The sequence below is a fragment of the Carya illinoinensis genome, chromosome 2 (assembly GCF_018687715.1).
Source record: "Carya illinoinensis cultivar Pawnee chromosome 2, C.illinoinensisPawnee_v1, whole genome shotgun sequence".
Lineage (NCBI taxonomy): Eukaryota > Viridiplantae > Streptophyta > Magnoliopsida > Fagales > Juglandaceae > Carya > Carya illinoinensis.
Window position 1 is genome coordinate 625779 of NC_056753.1, and position 20947 is coordinate 646725.

General features: G+C 37.4%; 2 protein-coding genes and 1 non-coding gene across 5 annotated transcripts; all 3 read left to right on the top strand.

The window, feature by feature from the left end:
• Window positions 1–2606, top strand: LOC122295829 (ruvB-like 2). Its single transcript, XM_043105085.1, has 2 exons — window positions 1–899; window positions 1731–2606. The coding sequence occupies exons 1-2, from the start codon at window positions 151–153 to the stop codon at window positions 2374–2376; spliced, it is 1395 nt and encodes a 464-aa protein (XP_042961019.1). The 5' UTR covers window positions 1–150; the 3' UTR covers window positions 2377–2606.
• An 8469-nt stretch (window positions 2607–11075) lies between these two features.
• TRNAD-GUC lies at window positions 11076–11147 on the top strand. The gene has a single exon. It is a non-coding gene; the product is annotated as a tRNA-Asp (tRNA).
• A 100-nt stretch (window positions 11148–11247) lies between these two features.
• LOC122295849 (nuclear envelope integral membrane protein 1) lies at window positions 11248–20539 on the top strand. Of its 3 annotated transcripts, none has more exons than XM_043105109.1 (10): window positions 11248–11497; window positions 12730–12946; window positions 16127–16284; window positions 16382–16527; window positions 17335–17397; window positions 17484–17576; window positions 18675–18836; window positions 18975–19162; window positions 19533–19708; window positions 19818–20539. In XM_043105109.1, exons 1-10 carry the CDS (start codon window positions 11455–11457, stop codon window positions 20078–20080), a joined length of 1509 nt encoding a protein of 502 aa, XP_042961043.1. In that variant the 5' UTR covers window positions 11248–11454; the 3' UTR covers window positions 20081–20539. The 3 variants fall into 3 exon arrangements, with proteins under 3 accessions (XP_042961043.1, XP_042961038.1, XP_042961047.1); XM_043105104.1 differs by lacking the exon at window positions 11248–11497 and adding an exon at window positions 11895–12102; XM_043105113.1 differs by lacking the exon at window positions 11248–11497 and adding an exon at window positions 11895–12102 and having other exon boundaries at window positions 18975–19081.
• Window positions 20540–20947: the final 408 nt, after the last annotated feature.

Below are 20947 nucleotides of genomic sequence, written 5' to 3' on the forward strand. Positions count from 1 at the left end.
GCCCGCTCGATACCCACCGAGCGTAGCAGAAGCTGCGTGGTAGCCGCCAGCGAAGTAAAGAGTGATTTGGCTTCACAATTCACATTCACCAATTCTAGAAAACCCCTAAACCCTAAACGCATCACTGTCTCCCACCACCATACAATAGTCATGGCGGAGCTGAAACTCTCAGAGAACCGAGACCTAACCCGTATAGAGCGCATTGGCGCACACTCCCACATTCGTGGGCTGGGTCTCGACTCTACCCTTGAACCCCGCCAAGTCTCCGAGGGCATGGTGGGTCAGACCGCCGCCCGCAAGGCTGCCGGAGTCATCCTCCAGATGATCAAAGAGGGCAAGATTGCCGGCCGTGCCGTTCTTCTAGCGGGCCAGCCCGGCACCGGCAAGACCGCCATCGCCATGGGCATGGCCAAGTCCCTGGGCCTTGAGACCCCCTTCGCCATGCTTGCTGGAAGCGAGCTCTTCTCCCTCGAGATGTCTAAGACCGAAGCCTTGATGCAGGCCTTCCGCAAGGCTATCGGCGTGCGCATTAAGGAAGAGACCGAGGTCATCGAAGGCGAGGTCGTCGAGATCCAAATCGACCGCCCGGCCGTCTCCGGGGCAGCCTCCAAGACCGGTAAGCTCACCCTGAAGACCACTGAGATGGAAACCGTGTACGATCTGGGCGCCAAGATGATCGAGGCGCTGGGGAAGGAGAAGGTACAGAGTGGAGACGTCGTCGCCATTGACAAGGCCTCCGGGAAGATCACGAAGCTCGGGAGGTCCTTCTCTCGATCCAGGGACTACGATGCCATGGGACCCCAGACCAAGTTCGTGCAGTGTCCCGATGGGGAGCTCCAGAAACGTAAGGAAGTCGTGCATTGCGTAACGCTTCACGAGATCGATGTCATCAATAGCAGGTAAGTGGTGCTCCTTGAAAAGCAGAAGAATATGTCTTGTGCAAAGTTTGATGCTTTGGTATTATCATAAGTATGAAAATGAGAAGCAAAAGAAGTTACTTGTGCACAGCTAGATTTGTTTGAATTTTCATGTAATCTTGAGACTATGTTGGTGGCTGCATTGTTGCTTGCTTTCGTTGTTGTACCGTTGGTTCTGCTTACCACGGCCATAACCCCCATTGAATTTCTACAGTTGCACTCTCTATTTTGTTTGCTGTATTATTACCAGGTAGGGAAGCTAAAAACGTCTTTCCCCTACTCTCGAAATTAAGATAAACTAGGGTACCTGGTCTCTTTAACTAAGTCCTAGTTCTATGCCTATTGAGCCTTATTGATACTTGATGTAGTTTTAGTCACAGTTGTGGTGAATAACGAGCTGCCGTTAAGTGATTAGAGCCCAAGTTTGGCTTCTTGAATTGCTTTGCCGCTTGTTTAGTGTTAAATCAAGCTTTGATATGCTCATATTATAAGGATTCAAATTTAAGGGCATCTGTGTTTTGGAAGAAAGTGGATCTTAGCTTCTGTTGGAAGTAAAACACTTAAACAGTACGAATCTCGCAATCATAGAAATGGAAATTGAGAATTCAATTTATTGTAGGACTTATTTCTCTTTATAAGAGAACATGCCTACTCATGTTATCATCTTTTCTTTTTGGCTAGATTCTTTCATCTGGTTGTATTGAAAATCGTTTTTTTTTTTCCCACCATAGATCAAGCTAAGGTGTTGCTTGTTGTAGGCTGCTGGTTAATTTTCCTGTTTTTATCTCTGACTGTCTTATCCATCAATTTCAGGACACAGGGATTTCTGGCTCTCTTCACTGGTGATACTGGTGAAATCCGTGCAGAAGTGAGGGAACAAATTGACACAAAGGTGGCAGAGTGGAGAGAGGAAGGGAAGGCAGAGATGATACCTGGTGTTCTCTTCATTGATGAGGTGCACATGCTTGACATTGAATGCTTTTCTTTTCTGAATCGTGCTTTGGAGAATGAGATGGCTCCCATATTAGTTGTCGCTACAAACAGAGGGATCACCACAATCCGAGGCACAAATTACAAATCCCCACATGGGATTCCAATAGATCTTCTTGATCGCCTACTTATTATCACAACCCAGCCTTACACAGAGGATGAAATCTGCAAGATTTTAGACATCAGGTGCCAAGAGGAAGATGTGGAAATGTCTGAAGATGCAAAATGTTTGTTGACCAAAATTGGGGTAGAAACATCATTGAGATACGCCATTCATCTCATTACAGCTGCTGCATTAGCTTGCCTGAAGCGGAAGGGAAAGATTGTGGAGATGGAAGACATTAACCGGGTTTATCATCTGTTTTTGGATGTGAAGAGATCAACACAATACTTGATAGAGTTTCAGAACCAGTACATCAATGAAACTGGAGATGGTGACGAAGATGATGCCAATACAATGGTTTCCTGAAAATGTTTTTGACTTGAAATTGGTTGTGTATTTTTCATCCGTGTTTGCTAGTTTTCAATGTGGAGCCCGAGTAGTTTATCTTTTGGGTGCAGTATCTGCAGCATGTATGTAAGAGGCTCTTGCAATTGTATGGCGAGATGCTTGTTCTGTATACCTGCACGTATTGTTTGCGGACATATAGTATGCATGATCTAGCTATTAGACTCTTTTGGGTTCCACAAAAGCAGAAATGAGGCTCTCACTTGGATGCACAATCCCTTTAAAAGTTCACAAACTTGTGAATAATCTTGGAGTCTTGGAAAATGCACTACCAGTACCAGAAGTGGACTTGGACCATGTTATCTTGGATTGGACCTATTAACATTGACATATGTTAATGTCATTCGGGCATAGTACAAGGTCCATATGGTAAAGAAACATATGTCAATATAGAAACAGAAATGCTTTAACCCAAAAGAGATCTCCAAAAATAAAAGTAAAGTTTATGTTTACAAATTGAGTAAGTTTCATATAATAATTTTGAGGTGTTAAAATTTTAACTTATTTGTATCCCCAAGTCCCTAATCTTCATCATTTAGGGTTTCTTTTATTTCTAGGATGTCTCTGGATGAAAAAAATATGTTATGGTTGATACTTCGCGCTACAAATCTTCATCATTACAAAGCTATAGCAAGAACCCCTTTTCCCGGACACCCACAGAAGCAGTGGAGTTGGAAGAAAAACTCTTACGAAGGGTTGCACACATGAGTGCTTGTTATGGTTGATACTTGATACTCAATTTTATGACTATTAATTTGAAAAATTATAGGTCAACACAGAGGAAAAGAACTCAGTCACAATCTAAAACTAAATTTTTTTCTTCTCTTTGGCTTCGAACTAAGTTCCCGTTCAACGACATGGCCATTTATATATATTATTGGCCTAATTTTGGGTATGGTCTGTATGGACATCACATGGATATGGCTACGAGACTGTCAACACTGACTAATCATTTTTAGTGGAAACTGGATGATAATTAATAATTCAATGTTGGCGGAAGGAATTAAGGGTCATAAAAAAGCACAACCACTTGTTAATCAGGTCCAAATTCAATATCTTTGGCAATGGAACACCAAAATAGTCTGCTTCCTGTGGTCAGCGGATGATAAATAATTAGACAAAGCATTTTTGCTTTGGTGAAGACTTGACATTTTGGAGAAGATGAATATACCATAAATCAGCTACAATCCCACTTTCCGTACCCTTGCCTATCAATTAGTGCAAACTTGGAAACCAATGGCTTAGAAATGAGAAAATCTATTCGACAGCCTGTTTAAGTTTCTTACATCACACACTTACATTACATGGCAAATTGGATTTGAAGAAAATTCATAAACAGGAAGGGTCTGGCCGTCTGGGTCTGCCTATTCTCTCCCCTTGTTGAAAAGTCTCTCTCTCTCTCTCTCCTCGTTCTTCCATCTATAAATCTTGAAGATGAATCCCATCCTTAATCGTCTGTAGTCTTGAAAAAAACCAAAACAATATACCCACTGAACAAAAAAGAAATTCTACATTCTCTCGCGCTCTGCCTTCTCTGCAAGCGGCTGTCTTTCTTGGAAGACCACAAAGTGGAACAAGACGCATTGGAATAAAATAAATTAAGTTAAATTAAAATATGTGTGGGACCCATTGTCAAGGTGTGCGGTGTAGATAGACGAGTAGAAGAACTCCTTCGAAATTAATTGAAATTAATTATTACCATCTTATTTGTCATCCTTTCATAAATTTGGAGCTTGTAATCCACTTATTGTATTAGCAACGCTGACAAATCACCAAAGAGAAGCGACTTTTCAACCATTATTTTTGTGTATAATCTCTTATTTCATTTGTTAATGAGAAAATATACAAATATTCAATTCCTAATCGTCTAAAATCCAGAAGGACCAAAACTAAACTCAACTACATACCCACTGTTGAGTACAAGAGAACAAAGGTAACCCCCCTTGAAAGTTGTAAGAAAAGAACAAAATTATATATGTCCCAAACACAGCCACTAACAAAACCTGCCTAGGCTTGGCATACGTATCGTTTTGGCCTTTTGTGGGATTTTTTTATTTTGTTTTGCTTTATTTTATTTTGTTTTGTTTTTATCACGTAAAGGTATAACGAATGTAAGAGTTTTAATAAGGAATGGATGGATGGAAGGCAACTTAACATACAGCTGACCATAGTGTTGTATTTATAATCACTTAACGATAAGATTACATAGTATGAATATGAAATCTAAATGTATACAGTTGATGTTTATCACTATTGATGTATACAACTTCCAATGACTTTAAACTTTAAATATTGTTTAAGTGTTGTGTTATTTGATAACATCATGTTGAAATTGTGCCAAGGGAAGAGTTTGTAGTAGTGTAGGAAACTGAGTCAGCAGCTACAGCATGTTTATCTGATTCAGATAAAACACTAACAACCTCGATCAAACACATGACAAGTTCACGAAGCATGAGTTTGGTTGAAGCATGAGTTTGGATTGAGGCAAAAGGAACCGAGACAAAGTTAATCTTTTAGTGAACACATCTGCTAGCTGAGCATGAGTGGAAATGAAACGCAGCACAAGATCTTTGTTGAGGATTTTCTTGCGAATGAAGTAACAGTCCACTTCAATATGCTTAGTCCTAGCATGGAAAATTGGATTTGCTACAACAGATAAAATTCTAAGATGATCACACCACAACACAGGTGGAGAGGAAAGGTGGGTATGTAAGGTCACACAGCAGCATATGAGGCCAATGTAATTCAGCAAAAATACTCTGATTCAATACTCGAACGAGAGACCATCGATTGTTTTTTGGCACAAGAGGAGACCATAAGTAGCACAAAGAAGATGGCAAAAACTATAGTGGATCATTTGTCATTAATAAGATCAACTCAATCTTAGTCACAAAAGGCATTGAGATGGTAAGAGCCCTGCAAAAGCAAGCTAGTATGTAGAGAGCCCTTGAGGTAACGTATGACTCGCTTAGCAGCAAACCAATGAGTTGTGGTAGGAGATTGAAAAAACTGAAAAAGATGGTTCATTGTAAGAATTTCAGAGAAAAGCAAAAGGAAATTGAGACAAAAACTCTGTTCTTATTGAAAAGAAAAAGATAATTTACAAATGTTGCCTTTATATATATATATATAGCACTGTGACTCTGCCAAGACAGCTAGCTGAAAAGAATATGTAGCCTTCTACCTAGCACACGGTTGTACTATCCACTACACAAATAATAGACACACTAAAAATAGTAAGAGGGACACTATGATAGAAAAACATTTACAAATAATAAGGCAGAATGCAGATGAGTCATTTGGCAAAATGATCTCAACTGCAATCATGCATCACTTGGTGGTTGCACCTTCACCTTCATACCAGCACCATTGAGAGCCTCATACTGATGGTGGTGCACTCGAGCATGATCATCATGCTTCAATACAACACCACCCACCCCCCCCCCCCCCCCGGGGCCCAAAAAAAAAGATGGAGAATGGATATTGGCTATTCCCATCTTGGACTAGATGAGATTGGAACAGATAAGAGGGGAGTACCTAAGTAAATATGTCTGCCAGTTGAGAGGTGGTGCAGACATGAGCTATTCTTATGCTCCCTTCTTGAATTTTATCCCTAATTAGATGGCAGTCAACCCCTATATGTTTGGCCATTACATGGAAGACAAGGTTGGCTGCATATGAAGTGCAACTTGGTTATCACAGAGTAAAACAACAGCTTGAGGATGATTAATGAAGAGATCAACAAGAAGTTGTCGCAACCATGTGAATTCAATAGTGGCAGAAGCCATTGGTCTATATTCTGCCTCTGTAGATGATCTAGACACAACTGTTTTCTTCTTTGATTTCCAAGAAATCAGTGAGTTTCCCAACAATAAGCAATAACCTATTATAGCATGTCTAGTGTCTGGACATGAGTCCCAATCTGAGTCACATAACCCCCTCAACTGAATAGGTGATGAGGCTGATAGAAATATCCCCTGACCAGGAGCTCCTTTTAGGTATCTAAGCAACTTATATGATGCTGCAAGGTGAGAAGTAGTTGGTTTTGCCATAAATTGACTTCGAATCTGGACAGGATAGCTAATATCTGGCCTAGTGATGGTTAAGTATAGAAGGTGACCGATTAATCTCTTGTAAATGCTAGGGTCGGCTAGTAAAGTCCCAGAATCCCTGCTAAGTTTGTGTTCTAATCCATAAGTAGCTTGAGTGGTTTGGACCCTAAGGTCCCTGAATCAGCCAGGATATCTAAAGTATATTTCCTTTGACAAAGATGTATGCCATGAGGAGATTTAGCTACCTTAATCCCAAAGAAGTACCTGAGTATGCCTAAGTCCTTGATCTTGAATTGTTGGTTCAAAAAGGCCTTGAGAGCAGCAATAGATTTCAAGGAATTGCTTGCTACAACTATGTCATCAACATAGACCAATAAAGCAGTAAAACAATTACCATCAATGCATGTGAATAAGCTGTAATCAGATTTTGATTGAACAAAACCAAAGAGAATGAGTGAGGTGGAAAACCTTGAATACCCATGCCTTAAAGCTTGCTTCAAACCTTAAACATTTCGAAACAATTTGCAAACTTGATCAGGTTTCCCTTTAGCATAACCAGGAGGTTTCCTCATGTAAATTTTCTCATTAAGCTCTTCATAAAAGAAAGCATTATTCACATCAAATTGATGAAGATGCCACCCCTTTATAGCTGCCAGAGCTAACAGAGTTCTAACTGTCACCATCTTAACCACAGGTGAAAAAAATTCATGATAATCAACTCCCTCTTGCTGTGTGAACCCCTTAGCAACTAGTTTAGCCTTTTTTCCTTTCAACACTGCCATATAATTGATACTTTGTCTTTTAGACATATTTTCCATCAATAGTGATTTTCCTAGGTGGTAAATCAGTGACCTCCCATGCATTATTCAATTCTAGTGCTTCCAGTTCAGCCTCTATTGCCTTACACCAGCCATGGTCTTTAACAGCTTCATTGTATGTGTGTGGGTCATTGTGTGATGAAATGGTGACAGAGAAGGAAGAAAATGAAGGTGACAGATTGCTATAAGAAAGTGAATTTGATAAATGGAAAAGAGTACCTATAGTCTTAGACTGAGATTAACCATGTTGAAGTGAGGAGGCTTGCTGGCAATGGAGGTCTTGTTGACCTTCTGAGACCAATTTCATTGGACTGTGTGAGCCATCAGAAATATGTGGGGAAATATGGGAATGAGATGATGTAAGGGGAACTAATGAAGAATGAGAAGAAGGATAGGTTTCAGAGTCTTCCAAGGGGGGAGAAAATAGTGATTTGGTCAATGGGAATATGGTGGTGGAGAATAGGGATTACCATCAACTAGTAGAGTGTTACTAAAATCTCTCAATGGAGGTAAGTCATGAAGTTTTGAATGTTGGAAAGGGAAGATGTGTTCATGAAAAATCACATCTCTAGAAATGAAAACTGTGTTGGTATCTAAATCCATAAGTTTGTAACATTTGACGCCAAAAGGATAACCAAGAAAAATGCAGTTTCTTCTATGAGGCTCCAATTTCTTCCTACCTTGAGATAAGGTGACAGCAAAACAAAGTCAACCTAGGGTCCTCATGTGTGAGTAAGTGGGTGGAGTTTTGAATAATAGTTCAAAAGGAGTCTTGTTAGACAAAGAAGAACTAGGAATTATATTAATTATATAGGCTGCAGTTAAGATACAGTCATTTCAATATTTTATAGGAAGAATGAACTGAATTTTAAGTGCTCGAGCTATATTGAGAAGGTGTTGATGCTTTTTTTCAACAATTCCATTTTGTTGAGGGGTCTCAACATATGTTTTGTGATGCATAATGCCATTTTTGTTATAAAAATCTTTCATTTGGAATTCTAGTCCATTATCACTTTTGAATATTTTAATTTTAAACCAAAATTGTGTCTCTACAAGGTTAGAAAAGGCTTCAATGCAAGCTCTAGTGTCAGATTTGTTTTTGAGAAGATAAATCCAAGTGCTTCTAGAAAAATCATCCATAATAATCAGAAAATATTTAGATCCATTATAGGACTTAACAAAATTCCCATATGTCGCACTGCACAAATTCAAAAATCTATTTGCTTTTATGTGTGCTAATGGGAAATGAGAGCTTGTGATGCTTAGCCATTGGACATATGCAATAAGGAACAAAAGAAACAGTATGTAAATGAACCTTAACATAATAATTTGAGATTAAATTCAAGACTCAGAGGGGTGTATGATTCATTCTACAGTGCCAAAGGTTTGATACATCATCAATACTGCTACTAGAAGATGTTATAATAGGCATGTTCTTCTTTAGAGAAATAGAAAACTGGTCAAGTAAAGTTGTGGGGGGCACTTCAGTCACTAGAAGGTGATACAAGCCATTCCTATGTTCACTCGTGGTCCATGACAAAAGATCCTGAATATAATATGAGTTGGAAAAAAAAAAATCAAGAAATGGAGTTAGCTAACTATTTAGCAGAAACCAGATTGAAGCTAAAGGAAGGGACACATAAAACATTATTCAAAGTTAGTGTGCTTGTGATTTTTACTGTACTAATGTGGGTGATAGGAGCTGTGTGCCTATTTGGAAGTTTAACCATGTAGGAGACTTGTGATGTAATGGAGGTGAAGAATGAGGTGTTACAAATCATGTAATCTGTAGCACCTATGTCAACTATCCAAGATGAAAAATCAGATGGTTTTTTAGAAGAGGAAGTTGAGCAAAAGTGCATACCAGACATGGTAGATGGAGAGTTGAAATTTGTCTGGATCTAGTTGGTTGAGTGACTAGCAATGGGGGCCTCCCTCGAGTGCATCAATGACATGAGCTGTCGGTATTGGTACTTAGTGAATGACATCTTCTCCTCAGTACTTTTTTCTTGCTTTAGTGATTACATGTTAGCAGAAAAACCCATTGATTTGCCTTTATTGTGGAGCTTGTGTCCAGGTGGGTATCCATGCAATTTGTAGCACTTGTCAACCATGTGCCCTAAAATATTGCAGTGGTTACAAACAAGAGCTTGTGCATTACTTGCTTTAAAGCAGTTTTCCAAAAGATGACATTGAATATGGCAGTGAGAGTAGTAAAGTCTCTCACGTTTCTGTGGGAAGAATGGCCTTGTGGAAAATTTGAAAGATGAATATCCTTTCCTAATGGCAAGAGCTACTAACTTAGGGGAAGGCATATCAAAGAGGACAATATGTTGCCTCTCTTGCTGCTGAATAATGGAAAAGACCTTGTTCATAGCAGGTAAAGGGTCTAGAATCATTATTTGGTCTCGGGTATTATTGTAGGAGTCATTGAGGCCTATTAAGAACTGGATAACACAATCTTGTTGATACCTATCTAGAAGAATGTTGAGTTTTCCACATGTGTAGTCAGTTAGATTCATAAATTATCAGTTCATCCCATAAAGATTTTAACTTGCCATAATAAGTACTTACAGAATCTTGGTCTTATCGCAAGGCAGCTAAATGTGTCCGTGTAATCTAAACCATCTTCCCATTGGAATTCCTTTGCTACTAAACACATTTTTCTTCATCATCTACCACTTCTCCTCCAAGATCCTTGTATCAATCTGCTTAAACTACTTGGTGGAGAACATACTAAACTCTTGAAGACAATGCTTTTCTCTAACTTTCTTGCAATATCCCCTCAAAATTGGAAGTACTCTAAGATCTAGGTGGCAGCTTGATTTATTAAACACCGATTGACAAAACTTTTCTATTAAGAGCATTCACATTGGATTGGCCAAATGAGATGCTTGGCCAAATTTTACATAATTTGACTAAAAAATTCTTCACATTGGATTGGGCAAATTTAAAATAATTTGGACTTTTGCTACAGTGGTTGGCTAAAAATGGAAAACTACAACTCATTCATCAAACATTAAAATATTAATTTATCATTCCAAACAAATAAATTAAATTAATTAGATCAATATAATTAATATTTAACATTTAGAATATAATTATTATTAACATTTAATAATATTTTTTAATATTAATTGAATATAATATAATTATTATTAACATTTAACAATACTTTTTTTAATATTAATTTAATTAGAATATAATTACTATTAGCATTTAATAATACTTTTTTAAATATTAATTTAATTAGAATATAATTACTATTAACATTTAATAATACTTTTCTAATATTAATTTAATTAGAATATAATTATTATTAACATTTAATAATACTTTTTTAATATTAATTTAATTATAATATAATAATATTAATGTAATATAATATAATTATTATTATTAACATTTAATAATACTTTTTTTAATATTAATCTAATTAGAATACAATTATTATTAACATTTAATTGGTAGAATTACAAAATGTGAGAAAATAAATTAAATAAAAAATTCATTAATTTAATAATATTTTGTTATTATATAGAGAATAGATGGCTAATTCAATGTGGGGATTGAATTTTGATGGAGTAGGTAAATATAAAAAAGTATTGATATTAACCAAATTTAAAAATAAATTTGACCAAACCGATGCCAATACTAGCATTCAAAGCTAATATTACATCATGTATATTTTACTCTCAACGTAGACCCTAAAACTGGATAAGATTAGTGTGAATAGATTTTAATACTTTATGAGTTAAGATCAGAACTGTGTCTTCAATTTCGTCGAAGAGTCGTTGTAGTATAGTGGTAAGTATTCCCGCCTGTCACGCGGGTGACCCGGGTTCGATCCCCGGCAACGGCGCTGATTTTTTGTCACCCGTACGTTTTTCCACGTCTTTTATGGTGGGAGAATTTCGGCCACCTATCGATTCCGAGTTGCTCTCTTTCTGAAAACTTGTTCCAATGTGAAGTACGGGATTCAGCTTTACTGTACTGGAATGCGACTATCGAGTGATTAAAGAAATGTCACATGGACAGGACAGACATGGTTGATTAATCGATCTGTGCCTGTCTCTGTATGTTTTTAATGTTTTTTTTTTTTTTTCTCAGATGGAGCAGGAAGTACAACATCTGGAAAGCAGCAAGGGGTGGCAGGAGGAGCCAGCATTATGACAATGGAGGCCAGCCTTGCAGTTGCAGCGCATGCCAAAGGTTGGACCTTGAAAGCACTGAAAATACCCAACAACAGGGTCCCTCACTTTCGAAGATAGGTTTTAAAGATTTGCATTCAAAAAATAATAATAATAATAATTTACTTTGATTTTGTAACTGTAATCAATATATATTTACAAGGCGCTTTAATTAAAAATAAAAAAATTAAGTCGGCAGAGTTCCAATAAAATATTTATAATAAAAAAAATATAGTTGTAAGTATAATTATTTATTAATCTGTGTATTAATATAATATGATTGATAAAAAATAAATTTTATTAAAAATAATATTAATTTAAATTTTAAATATAAATAAATAAATATTAACATATAAATTAATTGGCTACTGTCATTATATGAAACAAAATTCTTTATAATAATAAAGTCAGTGAGGCCCAATTAAGGCTCGACTCGATTCGAAATTTCGAATGCAGGTGGCTCCGTTGCAAAATAGCAGAATTGCCCTTCCCATTTTACCGTATTCTCAACGAGTACCTTTCCCCACCCCATGGCTTCTCCTAAACCCCTTCGGATCTTCGCCCGTATCCTGTTTCTGCTCTTTCTCGCCATTTCGGGTCGGGCCTCAGCCACCGAAAGTTCTTTGGGTACGCTCCTCTCTTCGATTACACGTTGAATTTGGCTGTGCCTCGGACATTCTCAATATTTAGGGTTCCGAAGTTGTATTTAGTGATTCAAAGCAGAAAATTTGTGAAAGTTTGTGAAAGATTTAACTTTGTAAACATAGAACATGAAAAACGAATACAAGTTTTCTGTTTATACTTGAGTTAGTTCCTTTTGCGAATTTTTTAAAGAAAGAATTCTATGTTTCTGAATATTGGGTAACGAAGATACGCATTACGAGTGTAAATAATTTATTCTATTTCTTTTCTTTATGCCAAGCATATAAGAGAATTTGGTGTTCAATTTTGGGTCCTATTTGATGCAAATTAATACTAAGTTTGGATGTTGTGCCCGCTGTTCGGTTCTTGGTAGCAACGAGGGAATGCAAATGTGCATTGGAACATTTTTAAATAGACTCAATAAGGGAACTTGTTATAGACTATTCTCCTTTCATTTTCTTTCCCTCTCTCATTTTTTTTAATGGAAATTAAAGTGAACCTTTAATGGGAATGAGAGTCATATAAGGAACATATGGACTAAACACTTGGTTTTATGTTTCTGAGAATTTAGACAGACAGTGATCATCTACTGTTATCAATTTGGTTTCGCAGTTGTTGGTCAATCAACTAGGCTGCAGCTATCTAGTGGTCTGCCAATGAATAACTCTCCAGGTTTGAAGCCTGGTGCTTCAGTGATCATTGAAAGAGTTCATATCCGTGGATTGTCAAGGCTTAACAATTTGAGAAAATTTGCCCACACGGTGAAGGTGAATGTATCGCAAAAAGATCCAAGCATTCGTCTACAGAATGTTGAGGTTTGTTTCCATAGGTGAGTCATTGTATCATGTGATTTTCACACCTGGCATTCCAAACATAATGAGTGATTTGAATGACTGGCAAAATTAGTTTACTGTTCTAGAATTTCATATTCTTGATGATCATGTATTCGCTGCTGCTTTGGAGAAATTGGCATTCATGCAGCAATGCTGTATTTGTTCAAGATAAAGTAATCTACCATACAATTTATATCCTTGATTGAAAATTGTGGGAATTACATGTCTTGAAGAGTGTTTTTTTTTAGAGAAGTAATAGAGTATATTAATCAAAGAATAGGCAAAAAGCCACGTTCAGTACAAAGAATGTCCTAAACTACATAGGAACAGTAGAGATAAGGAAGTCATGTAAATTTTGGCCATTAAAACTAACAGCAACAGCCCAAGTACAAAGAGTTCTAAAAAAGAAAACTTTCAGCTCTTCCATTGATCTCTCTTTATCCTCAAATGTCCGTTCATTGCGCTCCTGCCACACGCACCACATAATGCATATCGGAATCATCTTCCAAATTGCCTTGATCTGGTTGTTGCCTCTTAGACTTGTCCAGCTAGCAAGTACTGCCACTACTGTTTCCGGCATAACCCAACCCAAGTCTAATTGATAGAAAACCTCATTCCACAACCCTCGAGCAACCTCACAATGTAATAACAAATGGTCTACGGATTCACCCGCCTTCCTACACATACAACACCAATCCATGATAATCACCCTTCGTTTTCTCAAATTATCTGTTGTGAGGATTTTACCCAAGGAAGCGGTCCACACAAAGAAAGCCGCTTTGAGAGGCGCCTTGTGTTTCCACAACCTTTTCCAAGGAAAATGAGATGATTGCTCTTGTGCTAGAGCCTTGTAAAAAGTGCGGACCGAGAACAGACCTTTTATTGATGGTACCCACCACAGCGAGTCTAGGAGCTGGTTGCTTGGTTTGGTTGAATAAAGGAGACTGAAAAATACTTCAAAATTGTCCATTTCCCAATCTTGTGCCGCCCTGCTAAAGTTGATGTTCCACTGGATTTGTTCTCCCATTACCACCATAACTTCCGCGACTGATGTTTCTTTATCACTTGCAACGGAGAACAATGTTGGGAATAAATCCTTAAAAGCACAATTACCACACCAGATGTCATACCAGAATTTGATCCTGTTTCCCTCTCCTAAATGAAGCCTCGTATACTGAGAGAAAAACTCCCATCCATGTCTAATGTGTTTCCACAAACCCACACCATGCCCCCCTCGCACTTCCTTAGTACACCACCCACCCCATGAATCCCCATACTTGCTTTCAATCACCAACTTCTATAGGGCTTCTGGTTCTCTATGATATCTCCATAACCACTTTCCAAGCAACGCCCAATTAAAGGTTCTCAGCTTTCTGATGCCCAATCCCCCATTCGAGATAGGCCTACACACCTGTTCCCATCTGACTAGATGAAACTTGAACTCCTCTCCTATACCACCCCACAAGAAATCTCGTTATAATTTCTCAATGCGAAATGCCACCCTTGCTGGAATAGGAAATAGGGATAGAAAGTATGTTGGTATGTTAGAAAGAGTACTCTTAATAAGCATAATCCTAACCCCTTTTGAAAGGTACATTCTCTTCCAGCCTGCTAATCGTCACTCGACTTTCTCAATCACTGTATCCCAAAGCGCAACTGCTCTCGAGGGGGCCCCCAAAGGTAGGCCTAGGTACGTCATAGGGAGTGTAGTAGTCTTACACCCTAGAGTATTGGCCAGCTGTCTAAAATGCTGAACACCACCAATAGGCACTATCTCTGATTTGTCCAGGTTCACTTTCAAACCTGAAACTACCTCAAAACAGAGAAGTAGAGCCTTCAAAACTCAAACCTGGGGTTGATTCGCCTCACAAAAAATGAGGGTATCATCTACAAATAACAAGTGAGAAATATTAATACTACCCCCTCCCAGGGGTCCAGTCGAAAAGCCAGTCATATGCCCATTTGCAACCAGAACTGAGAACATTCTGCTCAAAGACTCCATCATGATGACAAAGAGTAACGGGGACAATGGATCTCCTTCTCTTAGGCCTCTTGTACTATTGAAAATCCAGTTGGACTTCCATTTATTAGTACTGAGAATTTCACCGTCGAAATACACCATCAGATCCAAGATCACCATCTCTCTCCAAAACCACACTTCCCCAAGATGTCAATAAGAAAATCTCAGTTAACATGGTCGTACGCTTTTTCCATGTCTAACTTGCATATAATCCCTGGATAACCCGCTTTCATTCTACTGTCCAGACATTCATTAGCTATGAGCACTCTAAAATCTGTTTATCCTTTACAAAAGCATTTTGAGGCTTTGAGATTATCTTTCCCACTGCCTCACTAAGGCGATTTGCAAGTACCTTGAACAGAATCTTGTAGACCCCATTAACTAAGCTAATGGGTCGAAACTCCTTTATGTCCTCTGCTCCCACCCTTTTTGGTATCAAGGCTAGAAAAGTCGCATTTAAGCTTTTTTCAAACTTTCCAAACGAATGAAACTTCTGAAAAACCTTCATAAGGTCATTTTTTAAGACCTCCCAACAAGTTTGGAAGAATCCCATAGAGAAACCATCAGGACCCGGAGCCTTATCTTTAGCCATTTTCCTTACCACTTCTAGCATCTCCTCCTCTTCAAACGACCTCTCCAGACGATTGGCTTCCAACAGCCCAATGGAATCAAAAGCCAACCCTTCTAGCTTAGGCCTTCACCCCTCCCGCTCAGTGAGGAGCTGTTCAAAAAAACTAACCACATGATTATTGATCACCTGTACATCCTTGCAATCTGCCCCATCGATCTTCAGCATCTCAATGTTGTTGGATCTCCTATGGGAATTAGCTACCCTGTGAAAAAACTTTGTGCTACGATCACCTTCCTTCAACCATAACGCTCTCGACTTATTGGTTGGAACTAATAGTCTCAAATAACAGAATATTTGAGTTGGTCGGATAAGTTAATATTATAGACTAATGTCTTAAGTTTAGTAGCACAATGCAGAATTAAGGTACTTTTATGAGATGCCCATCGATCTCAATTCTCACCTAAAAATTAATGTTTTATTTTCTTCCCAAATGTATTCTTAAGTGGTTCAAAATAAGACTTGCTGATATAACAACAATTTAAAATTATTTGGTTATTAAATAAAAGCAGTATCTTCTCTTTGTAGGAATTTGTCTATAGGGATAGGGATGTGCCCTCAAAGTCAGTGGGAGAAAGTTACCAAGAGTTCTTGGGTTCGTTCCATGTCACCTTTTGACAACAGGCTCTTAGACATACGGACTACTGGTTCATCCTTAGACAAATTTGAGGTGTCCATTGAAGAAGGTATTTTGTTGTCTAATCAGTGGATACATTCCTTCCCACTAATTTTTTGCTAGAGAGGTGTTCAATTACTATTTTATTGTTTTGTTATTTTTGGCAGAACTCTTTTCATATCGCATAACATGTTTAATCCTGGGCATAGTTCTGATGAGCGTGTCATCCTATCTGAGCAATTCATTGATATTTTATTATGGAAGTGCAATCTCGATCGGGGTCATCCTTGTAATATTGATAATCCTTTTTCAGGTAAGATAGCTTTTCATTCCTCTACTATTAATAATATGGATTCCCTTTGCAATTTTTAGGCTTTAAATATAAACTGGATTTTCTATGAAGGTTTACTGGACTTGCAGATAAGAATTTACATAACAGGTAGATATATATAGATATAGATATAATGATATCCACTATGATGCCATTCATCCTTCTTCTTTGTTGTGCTTGTGTTGGTTAAAACTGTTGTTCCATCTTTGTTACTGTATTGTTACTAGGGTGGGTTTCCTAACTGGGCAAAGAGGATTGTCTGGATTCCGATGAGATCTGGTGCATTAGTGCTGTTATCTAGGCAATGCTGGATTCTGATGACTTTCTTGTATCATTCTAGCTCCAAATTTGTGATTGGTGTTCTCTTTTTTATACTCCCTATATACATGGGCAACGCTTTTTTCGATAAAATTTTCTTTTACCTACAAAAAAAGAAAAAAAAATTATCTGGATTCCAGTTTCAGTTTGATGTTTGCAACTTGTATATGCGTTACATTCAGTTTTGGTATTTCATTTCTCTATTGAGTTTGTTTAATGTCTGTATCTGATTTTATCATTTGCATTTCTTTTCTGGTCAAATTGGTTGATCACTTATCAGTTTTGTATGGAGCAAATTTTGTATTATCATCTATGTCGGCTTCTTTATTGGATCGAGGCTTTGAATAACTACTGTCACTAACTTTTTAGTCTTGAAAAAATTTATTTTTGTTATTTTGTTATCTTTTCCTGGTATTGTCATATGGCAAAACAAAAGTTGTAATATGGAATATCCTTTATGGTTATTGACAGGGGATGAAGCTTTTACCGACTGGTCGAAAGAATTCACTTGCAATTTTTATATACTCATCTGCTGTGGGTATCAACCTTAACTCAACTCACTTCCCTGCCCTTCTTCTTTTTAGATGTAAAAGATGTTTTAAATAAAATCTTTTTTACAGGTTGGTTTGGGATCTTTCCTCCTCCGATACTTACCTGGATTGTGCCACTCAATACTTATGGAGATAGGAATCAGTGAAGACATGTACTATCCTGTATGTATGTAAATATGCTAGGTAGAGAGAATAACTTCAGGGTCTTTCATCTGCATCCTTCTTTTTTTATGTTATTCTATTTTTTGCTGAAAAGGCCTTGATATAGTCGTACATATGAATGAGTAATCAGCAAACAAAGAATTTTCTGGCTTCTATGCATTTTCCTAGTATACAGGAGCTATCAGCTACCTCTTTGTCCTTTGATTTCATTATGTATTTAGCTGATTTACTTGGACATATAAATTATTAGTTTAGCTTTATTGCCTTGGCTTTCATTTTGGTGGTGGAGAAGTTGGTGGAAATGGGATAAATCTTATTAATCCAAATCAAATGAGTTATGATCTAGCTTTCTTCACAAGTTAATGCACAGACATGTAATGAGCATTATTTAGTTTCAGTTGAAAGCTTGGCAAAACCTCTGTTAGAACTTATTTAATTGTGGCATATTTTAAGTTATTTAGGCAGTCCTACATTTGGAATATACTGATAAAATAAACAGATATCTCTGTACCCTTTCCCCCAAAAGAAAAGGGGGTTAAATTATATGCTGAATGGAATGCTTTCTTGAGGTTTATGTAGAAAATAATATTTAAGGTCTTACCCTCTTTGGATCTCATCCCTCTTCATCTCTCTTCTTTGTTTTCAATTGCCATCCTTGAAATTTATAAATCTTTACTTTCTAAAAAGAAAAAAGTATTCTTTAGGCGTGTATGTAATATTTGGTTTCAAAATTAAAACTAGAATTTTTTTATTCATTTGAAACTGTAAAAGTAAACCACTATTCTTTGTGTTTGTTTGGATTATTGTTGTTGATGTTGTTTTATTTAGGTTTCTTTCGATTAAAATGGCCTTTATATTAAGAGAAATGCTTGGTCTATATAGAGATCTTACAAAAGTGAAGTTACAAACTGGCGTGGCTTGATGTAAGACGTTAGATTGTAAAGCTCTTTTTATTGTAAAGTAGATCTAACATCTCACATCAAGCCACATCATTTGTAAGTTCGCTTTATTAAGATCTCTGTGTAGACCTAGCGCTAACTGATGATATTGCTTAGCAAATTGAGAAATTGTAATGTTTTTCAAAACTGTGAATTGCAGTTGACAATATTTCTGATGGCTTTTGTTGTTCTGACTGGAGCGTGGATGGGCTTCTGGGTAGTCCGCAAGCTTGTCCTGATGGAAGATGGATCGATTGATATAAGCACGTCTCACTTTGTTGCATGGTCGATCCGTATTTTGGCTGCCATTATGATTCTTCAGGTTTCTTTTCATTTACGCCAGAAAAATAAATTTAATCATCCTTACCAATATATAGTAAAACCATGGTCCAGTTAATTACATATAAGCTTCTTGTTTCTGAAGAAATGGTAACAACCCTGACAGTGTGTTGCTTTCTAGAGTTCTGTAGATCCTCTTCTGGCAGCTGAAGCTTTAATAGCTGGAATAATAGTCTCATCATTATCAAGGAGAATCTGTAGATTGAGATTCCTTCGTCGCCTGTACAAGTATGATTTTACAATTCTGGAGCTTAACGATTACCTTCCATCATCAGGATTTCAAGATCTGCTTCCATTTCATCCATTAAGGTCTTTGGCACTCATATATTTGACACTTATCTCCAAATTATGATAATGTTGGCATGCCGTTAGAAAAATTTACTGATTATGGGGGGAGGGGATAATCATTCTCTGTTTTTACTCTAAAATAACTGAAAGACGGTATGTTATCGTGGCCTGGAAAAAATATCCGACATATTTGCATAGTTTTTCAACCTCTTGAGCTCCAAGTTATAACAAATTGTCCTAAACTATCTATCTACACTATTAGACTTGTAAAAAAACTATCTGCACTTTATCTCACATGTTTCACTTCTTTCTTTTATGGAAAAGTGTTTCTTTTGTTTTGTGCTGTGTTCTGTGATCTGTAATTCATTCAATCTGTGGAATACTTCTACAGGAATATGATGAAATCTCCACGAACAAAGCGGAAAAGAACTAGAGTTCCTGATTCTTCACCTTTTGGAGACTCAGATAATGAAGATTTGTACAATGTTCGGGGTGATGATGGTTCCAAGTTGTTTAGGCCCCAAACCAAGAATTTTACCCTGGCTCCATGCAATTCTGCCGGTCGAGGTTTAATTGATCTCTTTTTATGCTTGATATAATTAGTAAAAAGGAAATAGTGAGTCAGTGACTGTTACCCACTGGAGATGTTCTTGACACATTCTATTCTATCGTTCAGGTTTTTCCAGAACATTGCCTAGTCAGCTATCAGATTCAGAGTTGTTATACCCTTCTACATTCCATACAACACCTGAAAGGAAAAAATTCTCAAAGGCTGAGTGGGAAATGTTCACTAGAGACTCTACGGAGAATGCCTTGGAAGAACTTGTGTCGTCACCTGATTTCAGCAGATGGCTTGTTGATAATGCAGAAAGAATCACCGTAAACCCCAACAAAGGCAGGAGGGCTGTGCAGCGTCGGAAATGGCTCATTTGGTTTTAAGCAGCTGTCATGTTCTTTGTATCGGCAACACACACAAGGCATTCAGATGCCACTAAGTTCAGAAAGAAAAGCCAAGCTTAGTCTTGTAATTAATCCAACTCAAGTTGTGGAATTGAATAAGATCCATGCTGGCCAAAAAGAGGGATCCGTGACAATCTTGTAATATTACGTTGTGCAATAGTTATGCAGTGTATCACGTTGTTTCTGGATGCCTGCTTGGAGAGGATCAATTAACTATCAGGATCTGTACTTATTAGGCCGATGTCTTGACAGTGTTTAATTTGTCCTTTTTCCTTGTGCCTTCGTCGTGAAGACGGGGTAAATTGAACAGGTGCGGATTGATTGGTATATTGTTTCAAATAACCTCAGCGGACCGACTACTCGGTGAAGTTAATGTAATACCCAGGATGTAATTGAGAATAGAAATGTGATGAATGAAATCTTTATATTGTTTGAGAAGGAGAAGTTGTTACACTTTATAATGCCTAAAATCATTGTTCTGCATTATTAGTTCAATAGTCACAAGGTTGCTGCACAATTCATCCACCTCCATTCTATTATCATCATGGTTGACCTTTTTCCACTTGAGCCTCATTTTTCCATTGAGAAAGTAGTAAAAAAATAGAACCCACTCAATCTGCAAGGAGGAAAGGGAACATAGAGAGTTTAAGATAATTTGTGAGATTTTGAGTAGAACACAGTACCTTAATTTCTCACAGCAAATAATGGTAAAGATTTGTGGGAAGGTATTATCATGTACGGAATCTAGAAACCTTGATATATGAAAATTGGGGGTGATCTGAGTTGATTTACCTCATTAATAAAAAGATGATTCACCGGTACATGAACGGTGGAAAAAGTTTTGCC

Bases quoted from the DNA above. Each gene is read 5' to 3' on its own strand.
- LOC122295829 (XM_043105085.1), top strand. From the start codon at position 151: ATGGCGGAGCTGAAACTCTCAGAGAACCGAGACCTAACCCGTATAGAG. The intron at 900-1,730 runs GTAAGTGGTGCT...CATCAATTTCAG, and splicing joins ATCGATGTCATCAATAGCAG to GACACAGGGATTTCTGGCTC.
- LOC122295849 (XM_043105104.1), top strand. From the start codon at position 12,006: ATGGCTTCTCCTAAACCCCTTCGGATCTTCGCCCGTATCCTGTTTCTG. The intron at 12,103-12,729 runs GTACGCTCCTCT...TTGGTTTCGCAG, and splicing joins AGCCACCGAAAGTTCTTTGG to TTGTTGGTCAATCAACTAGG. The intron at 17,577-18,674 runs GTATGTATGTAA...TGTGAATTGCAG, and splicing joins GTGAAGACATGTACTATCCT to TTGACAATATTTCTGATGGC.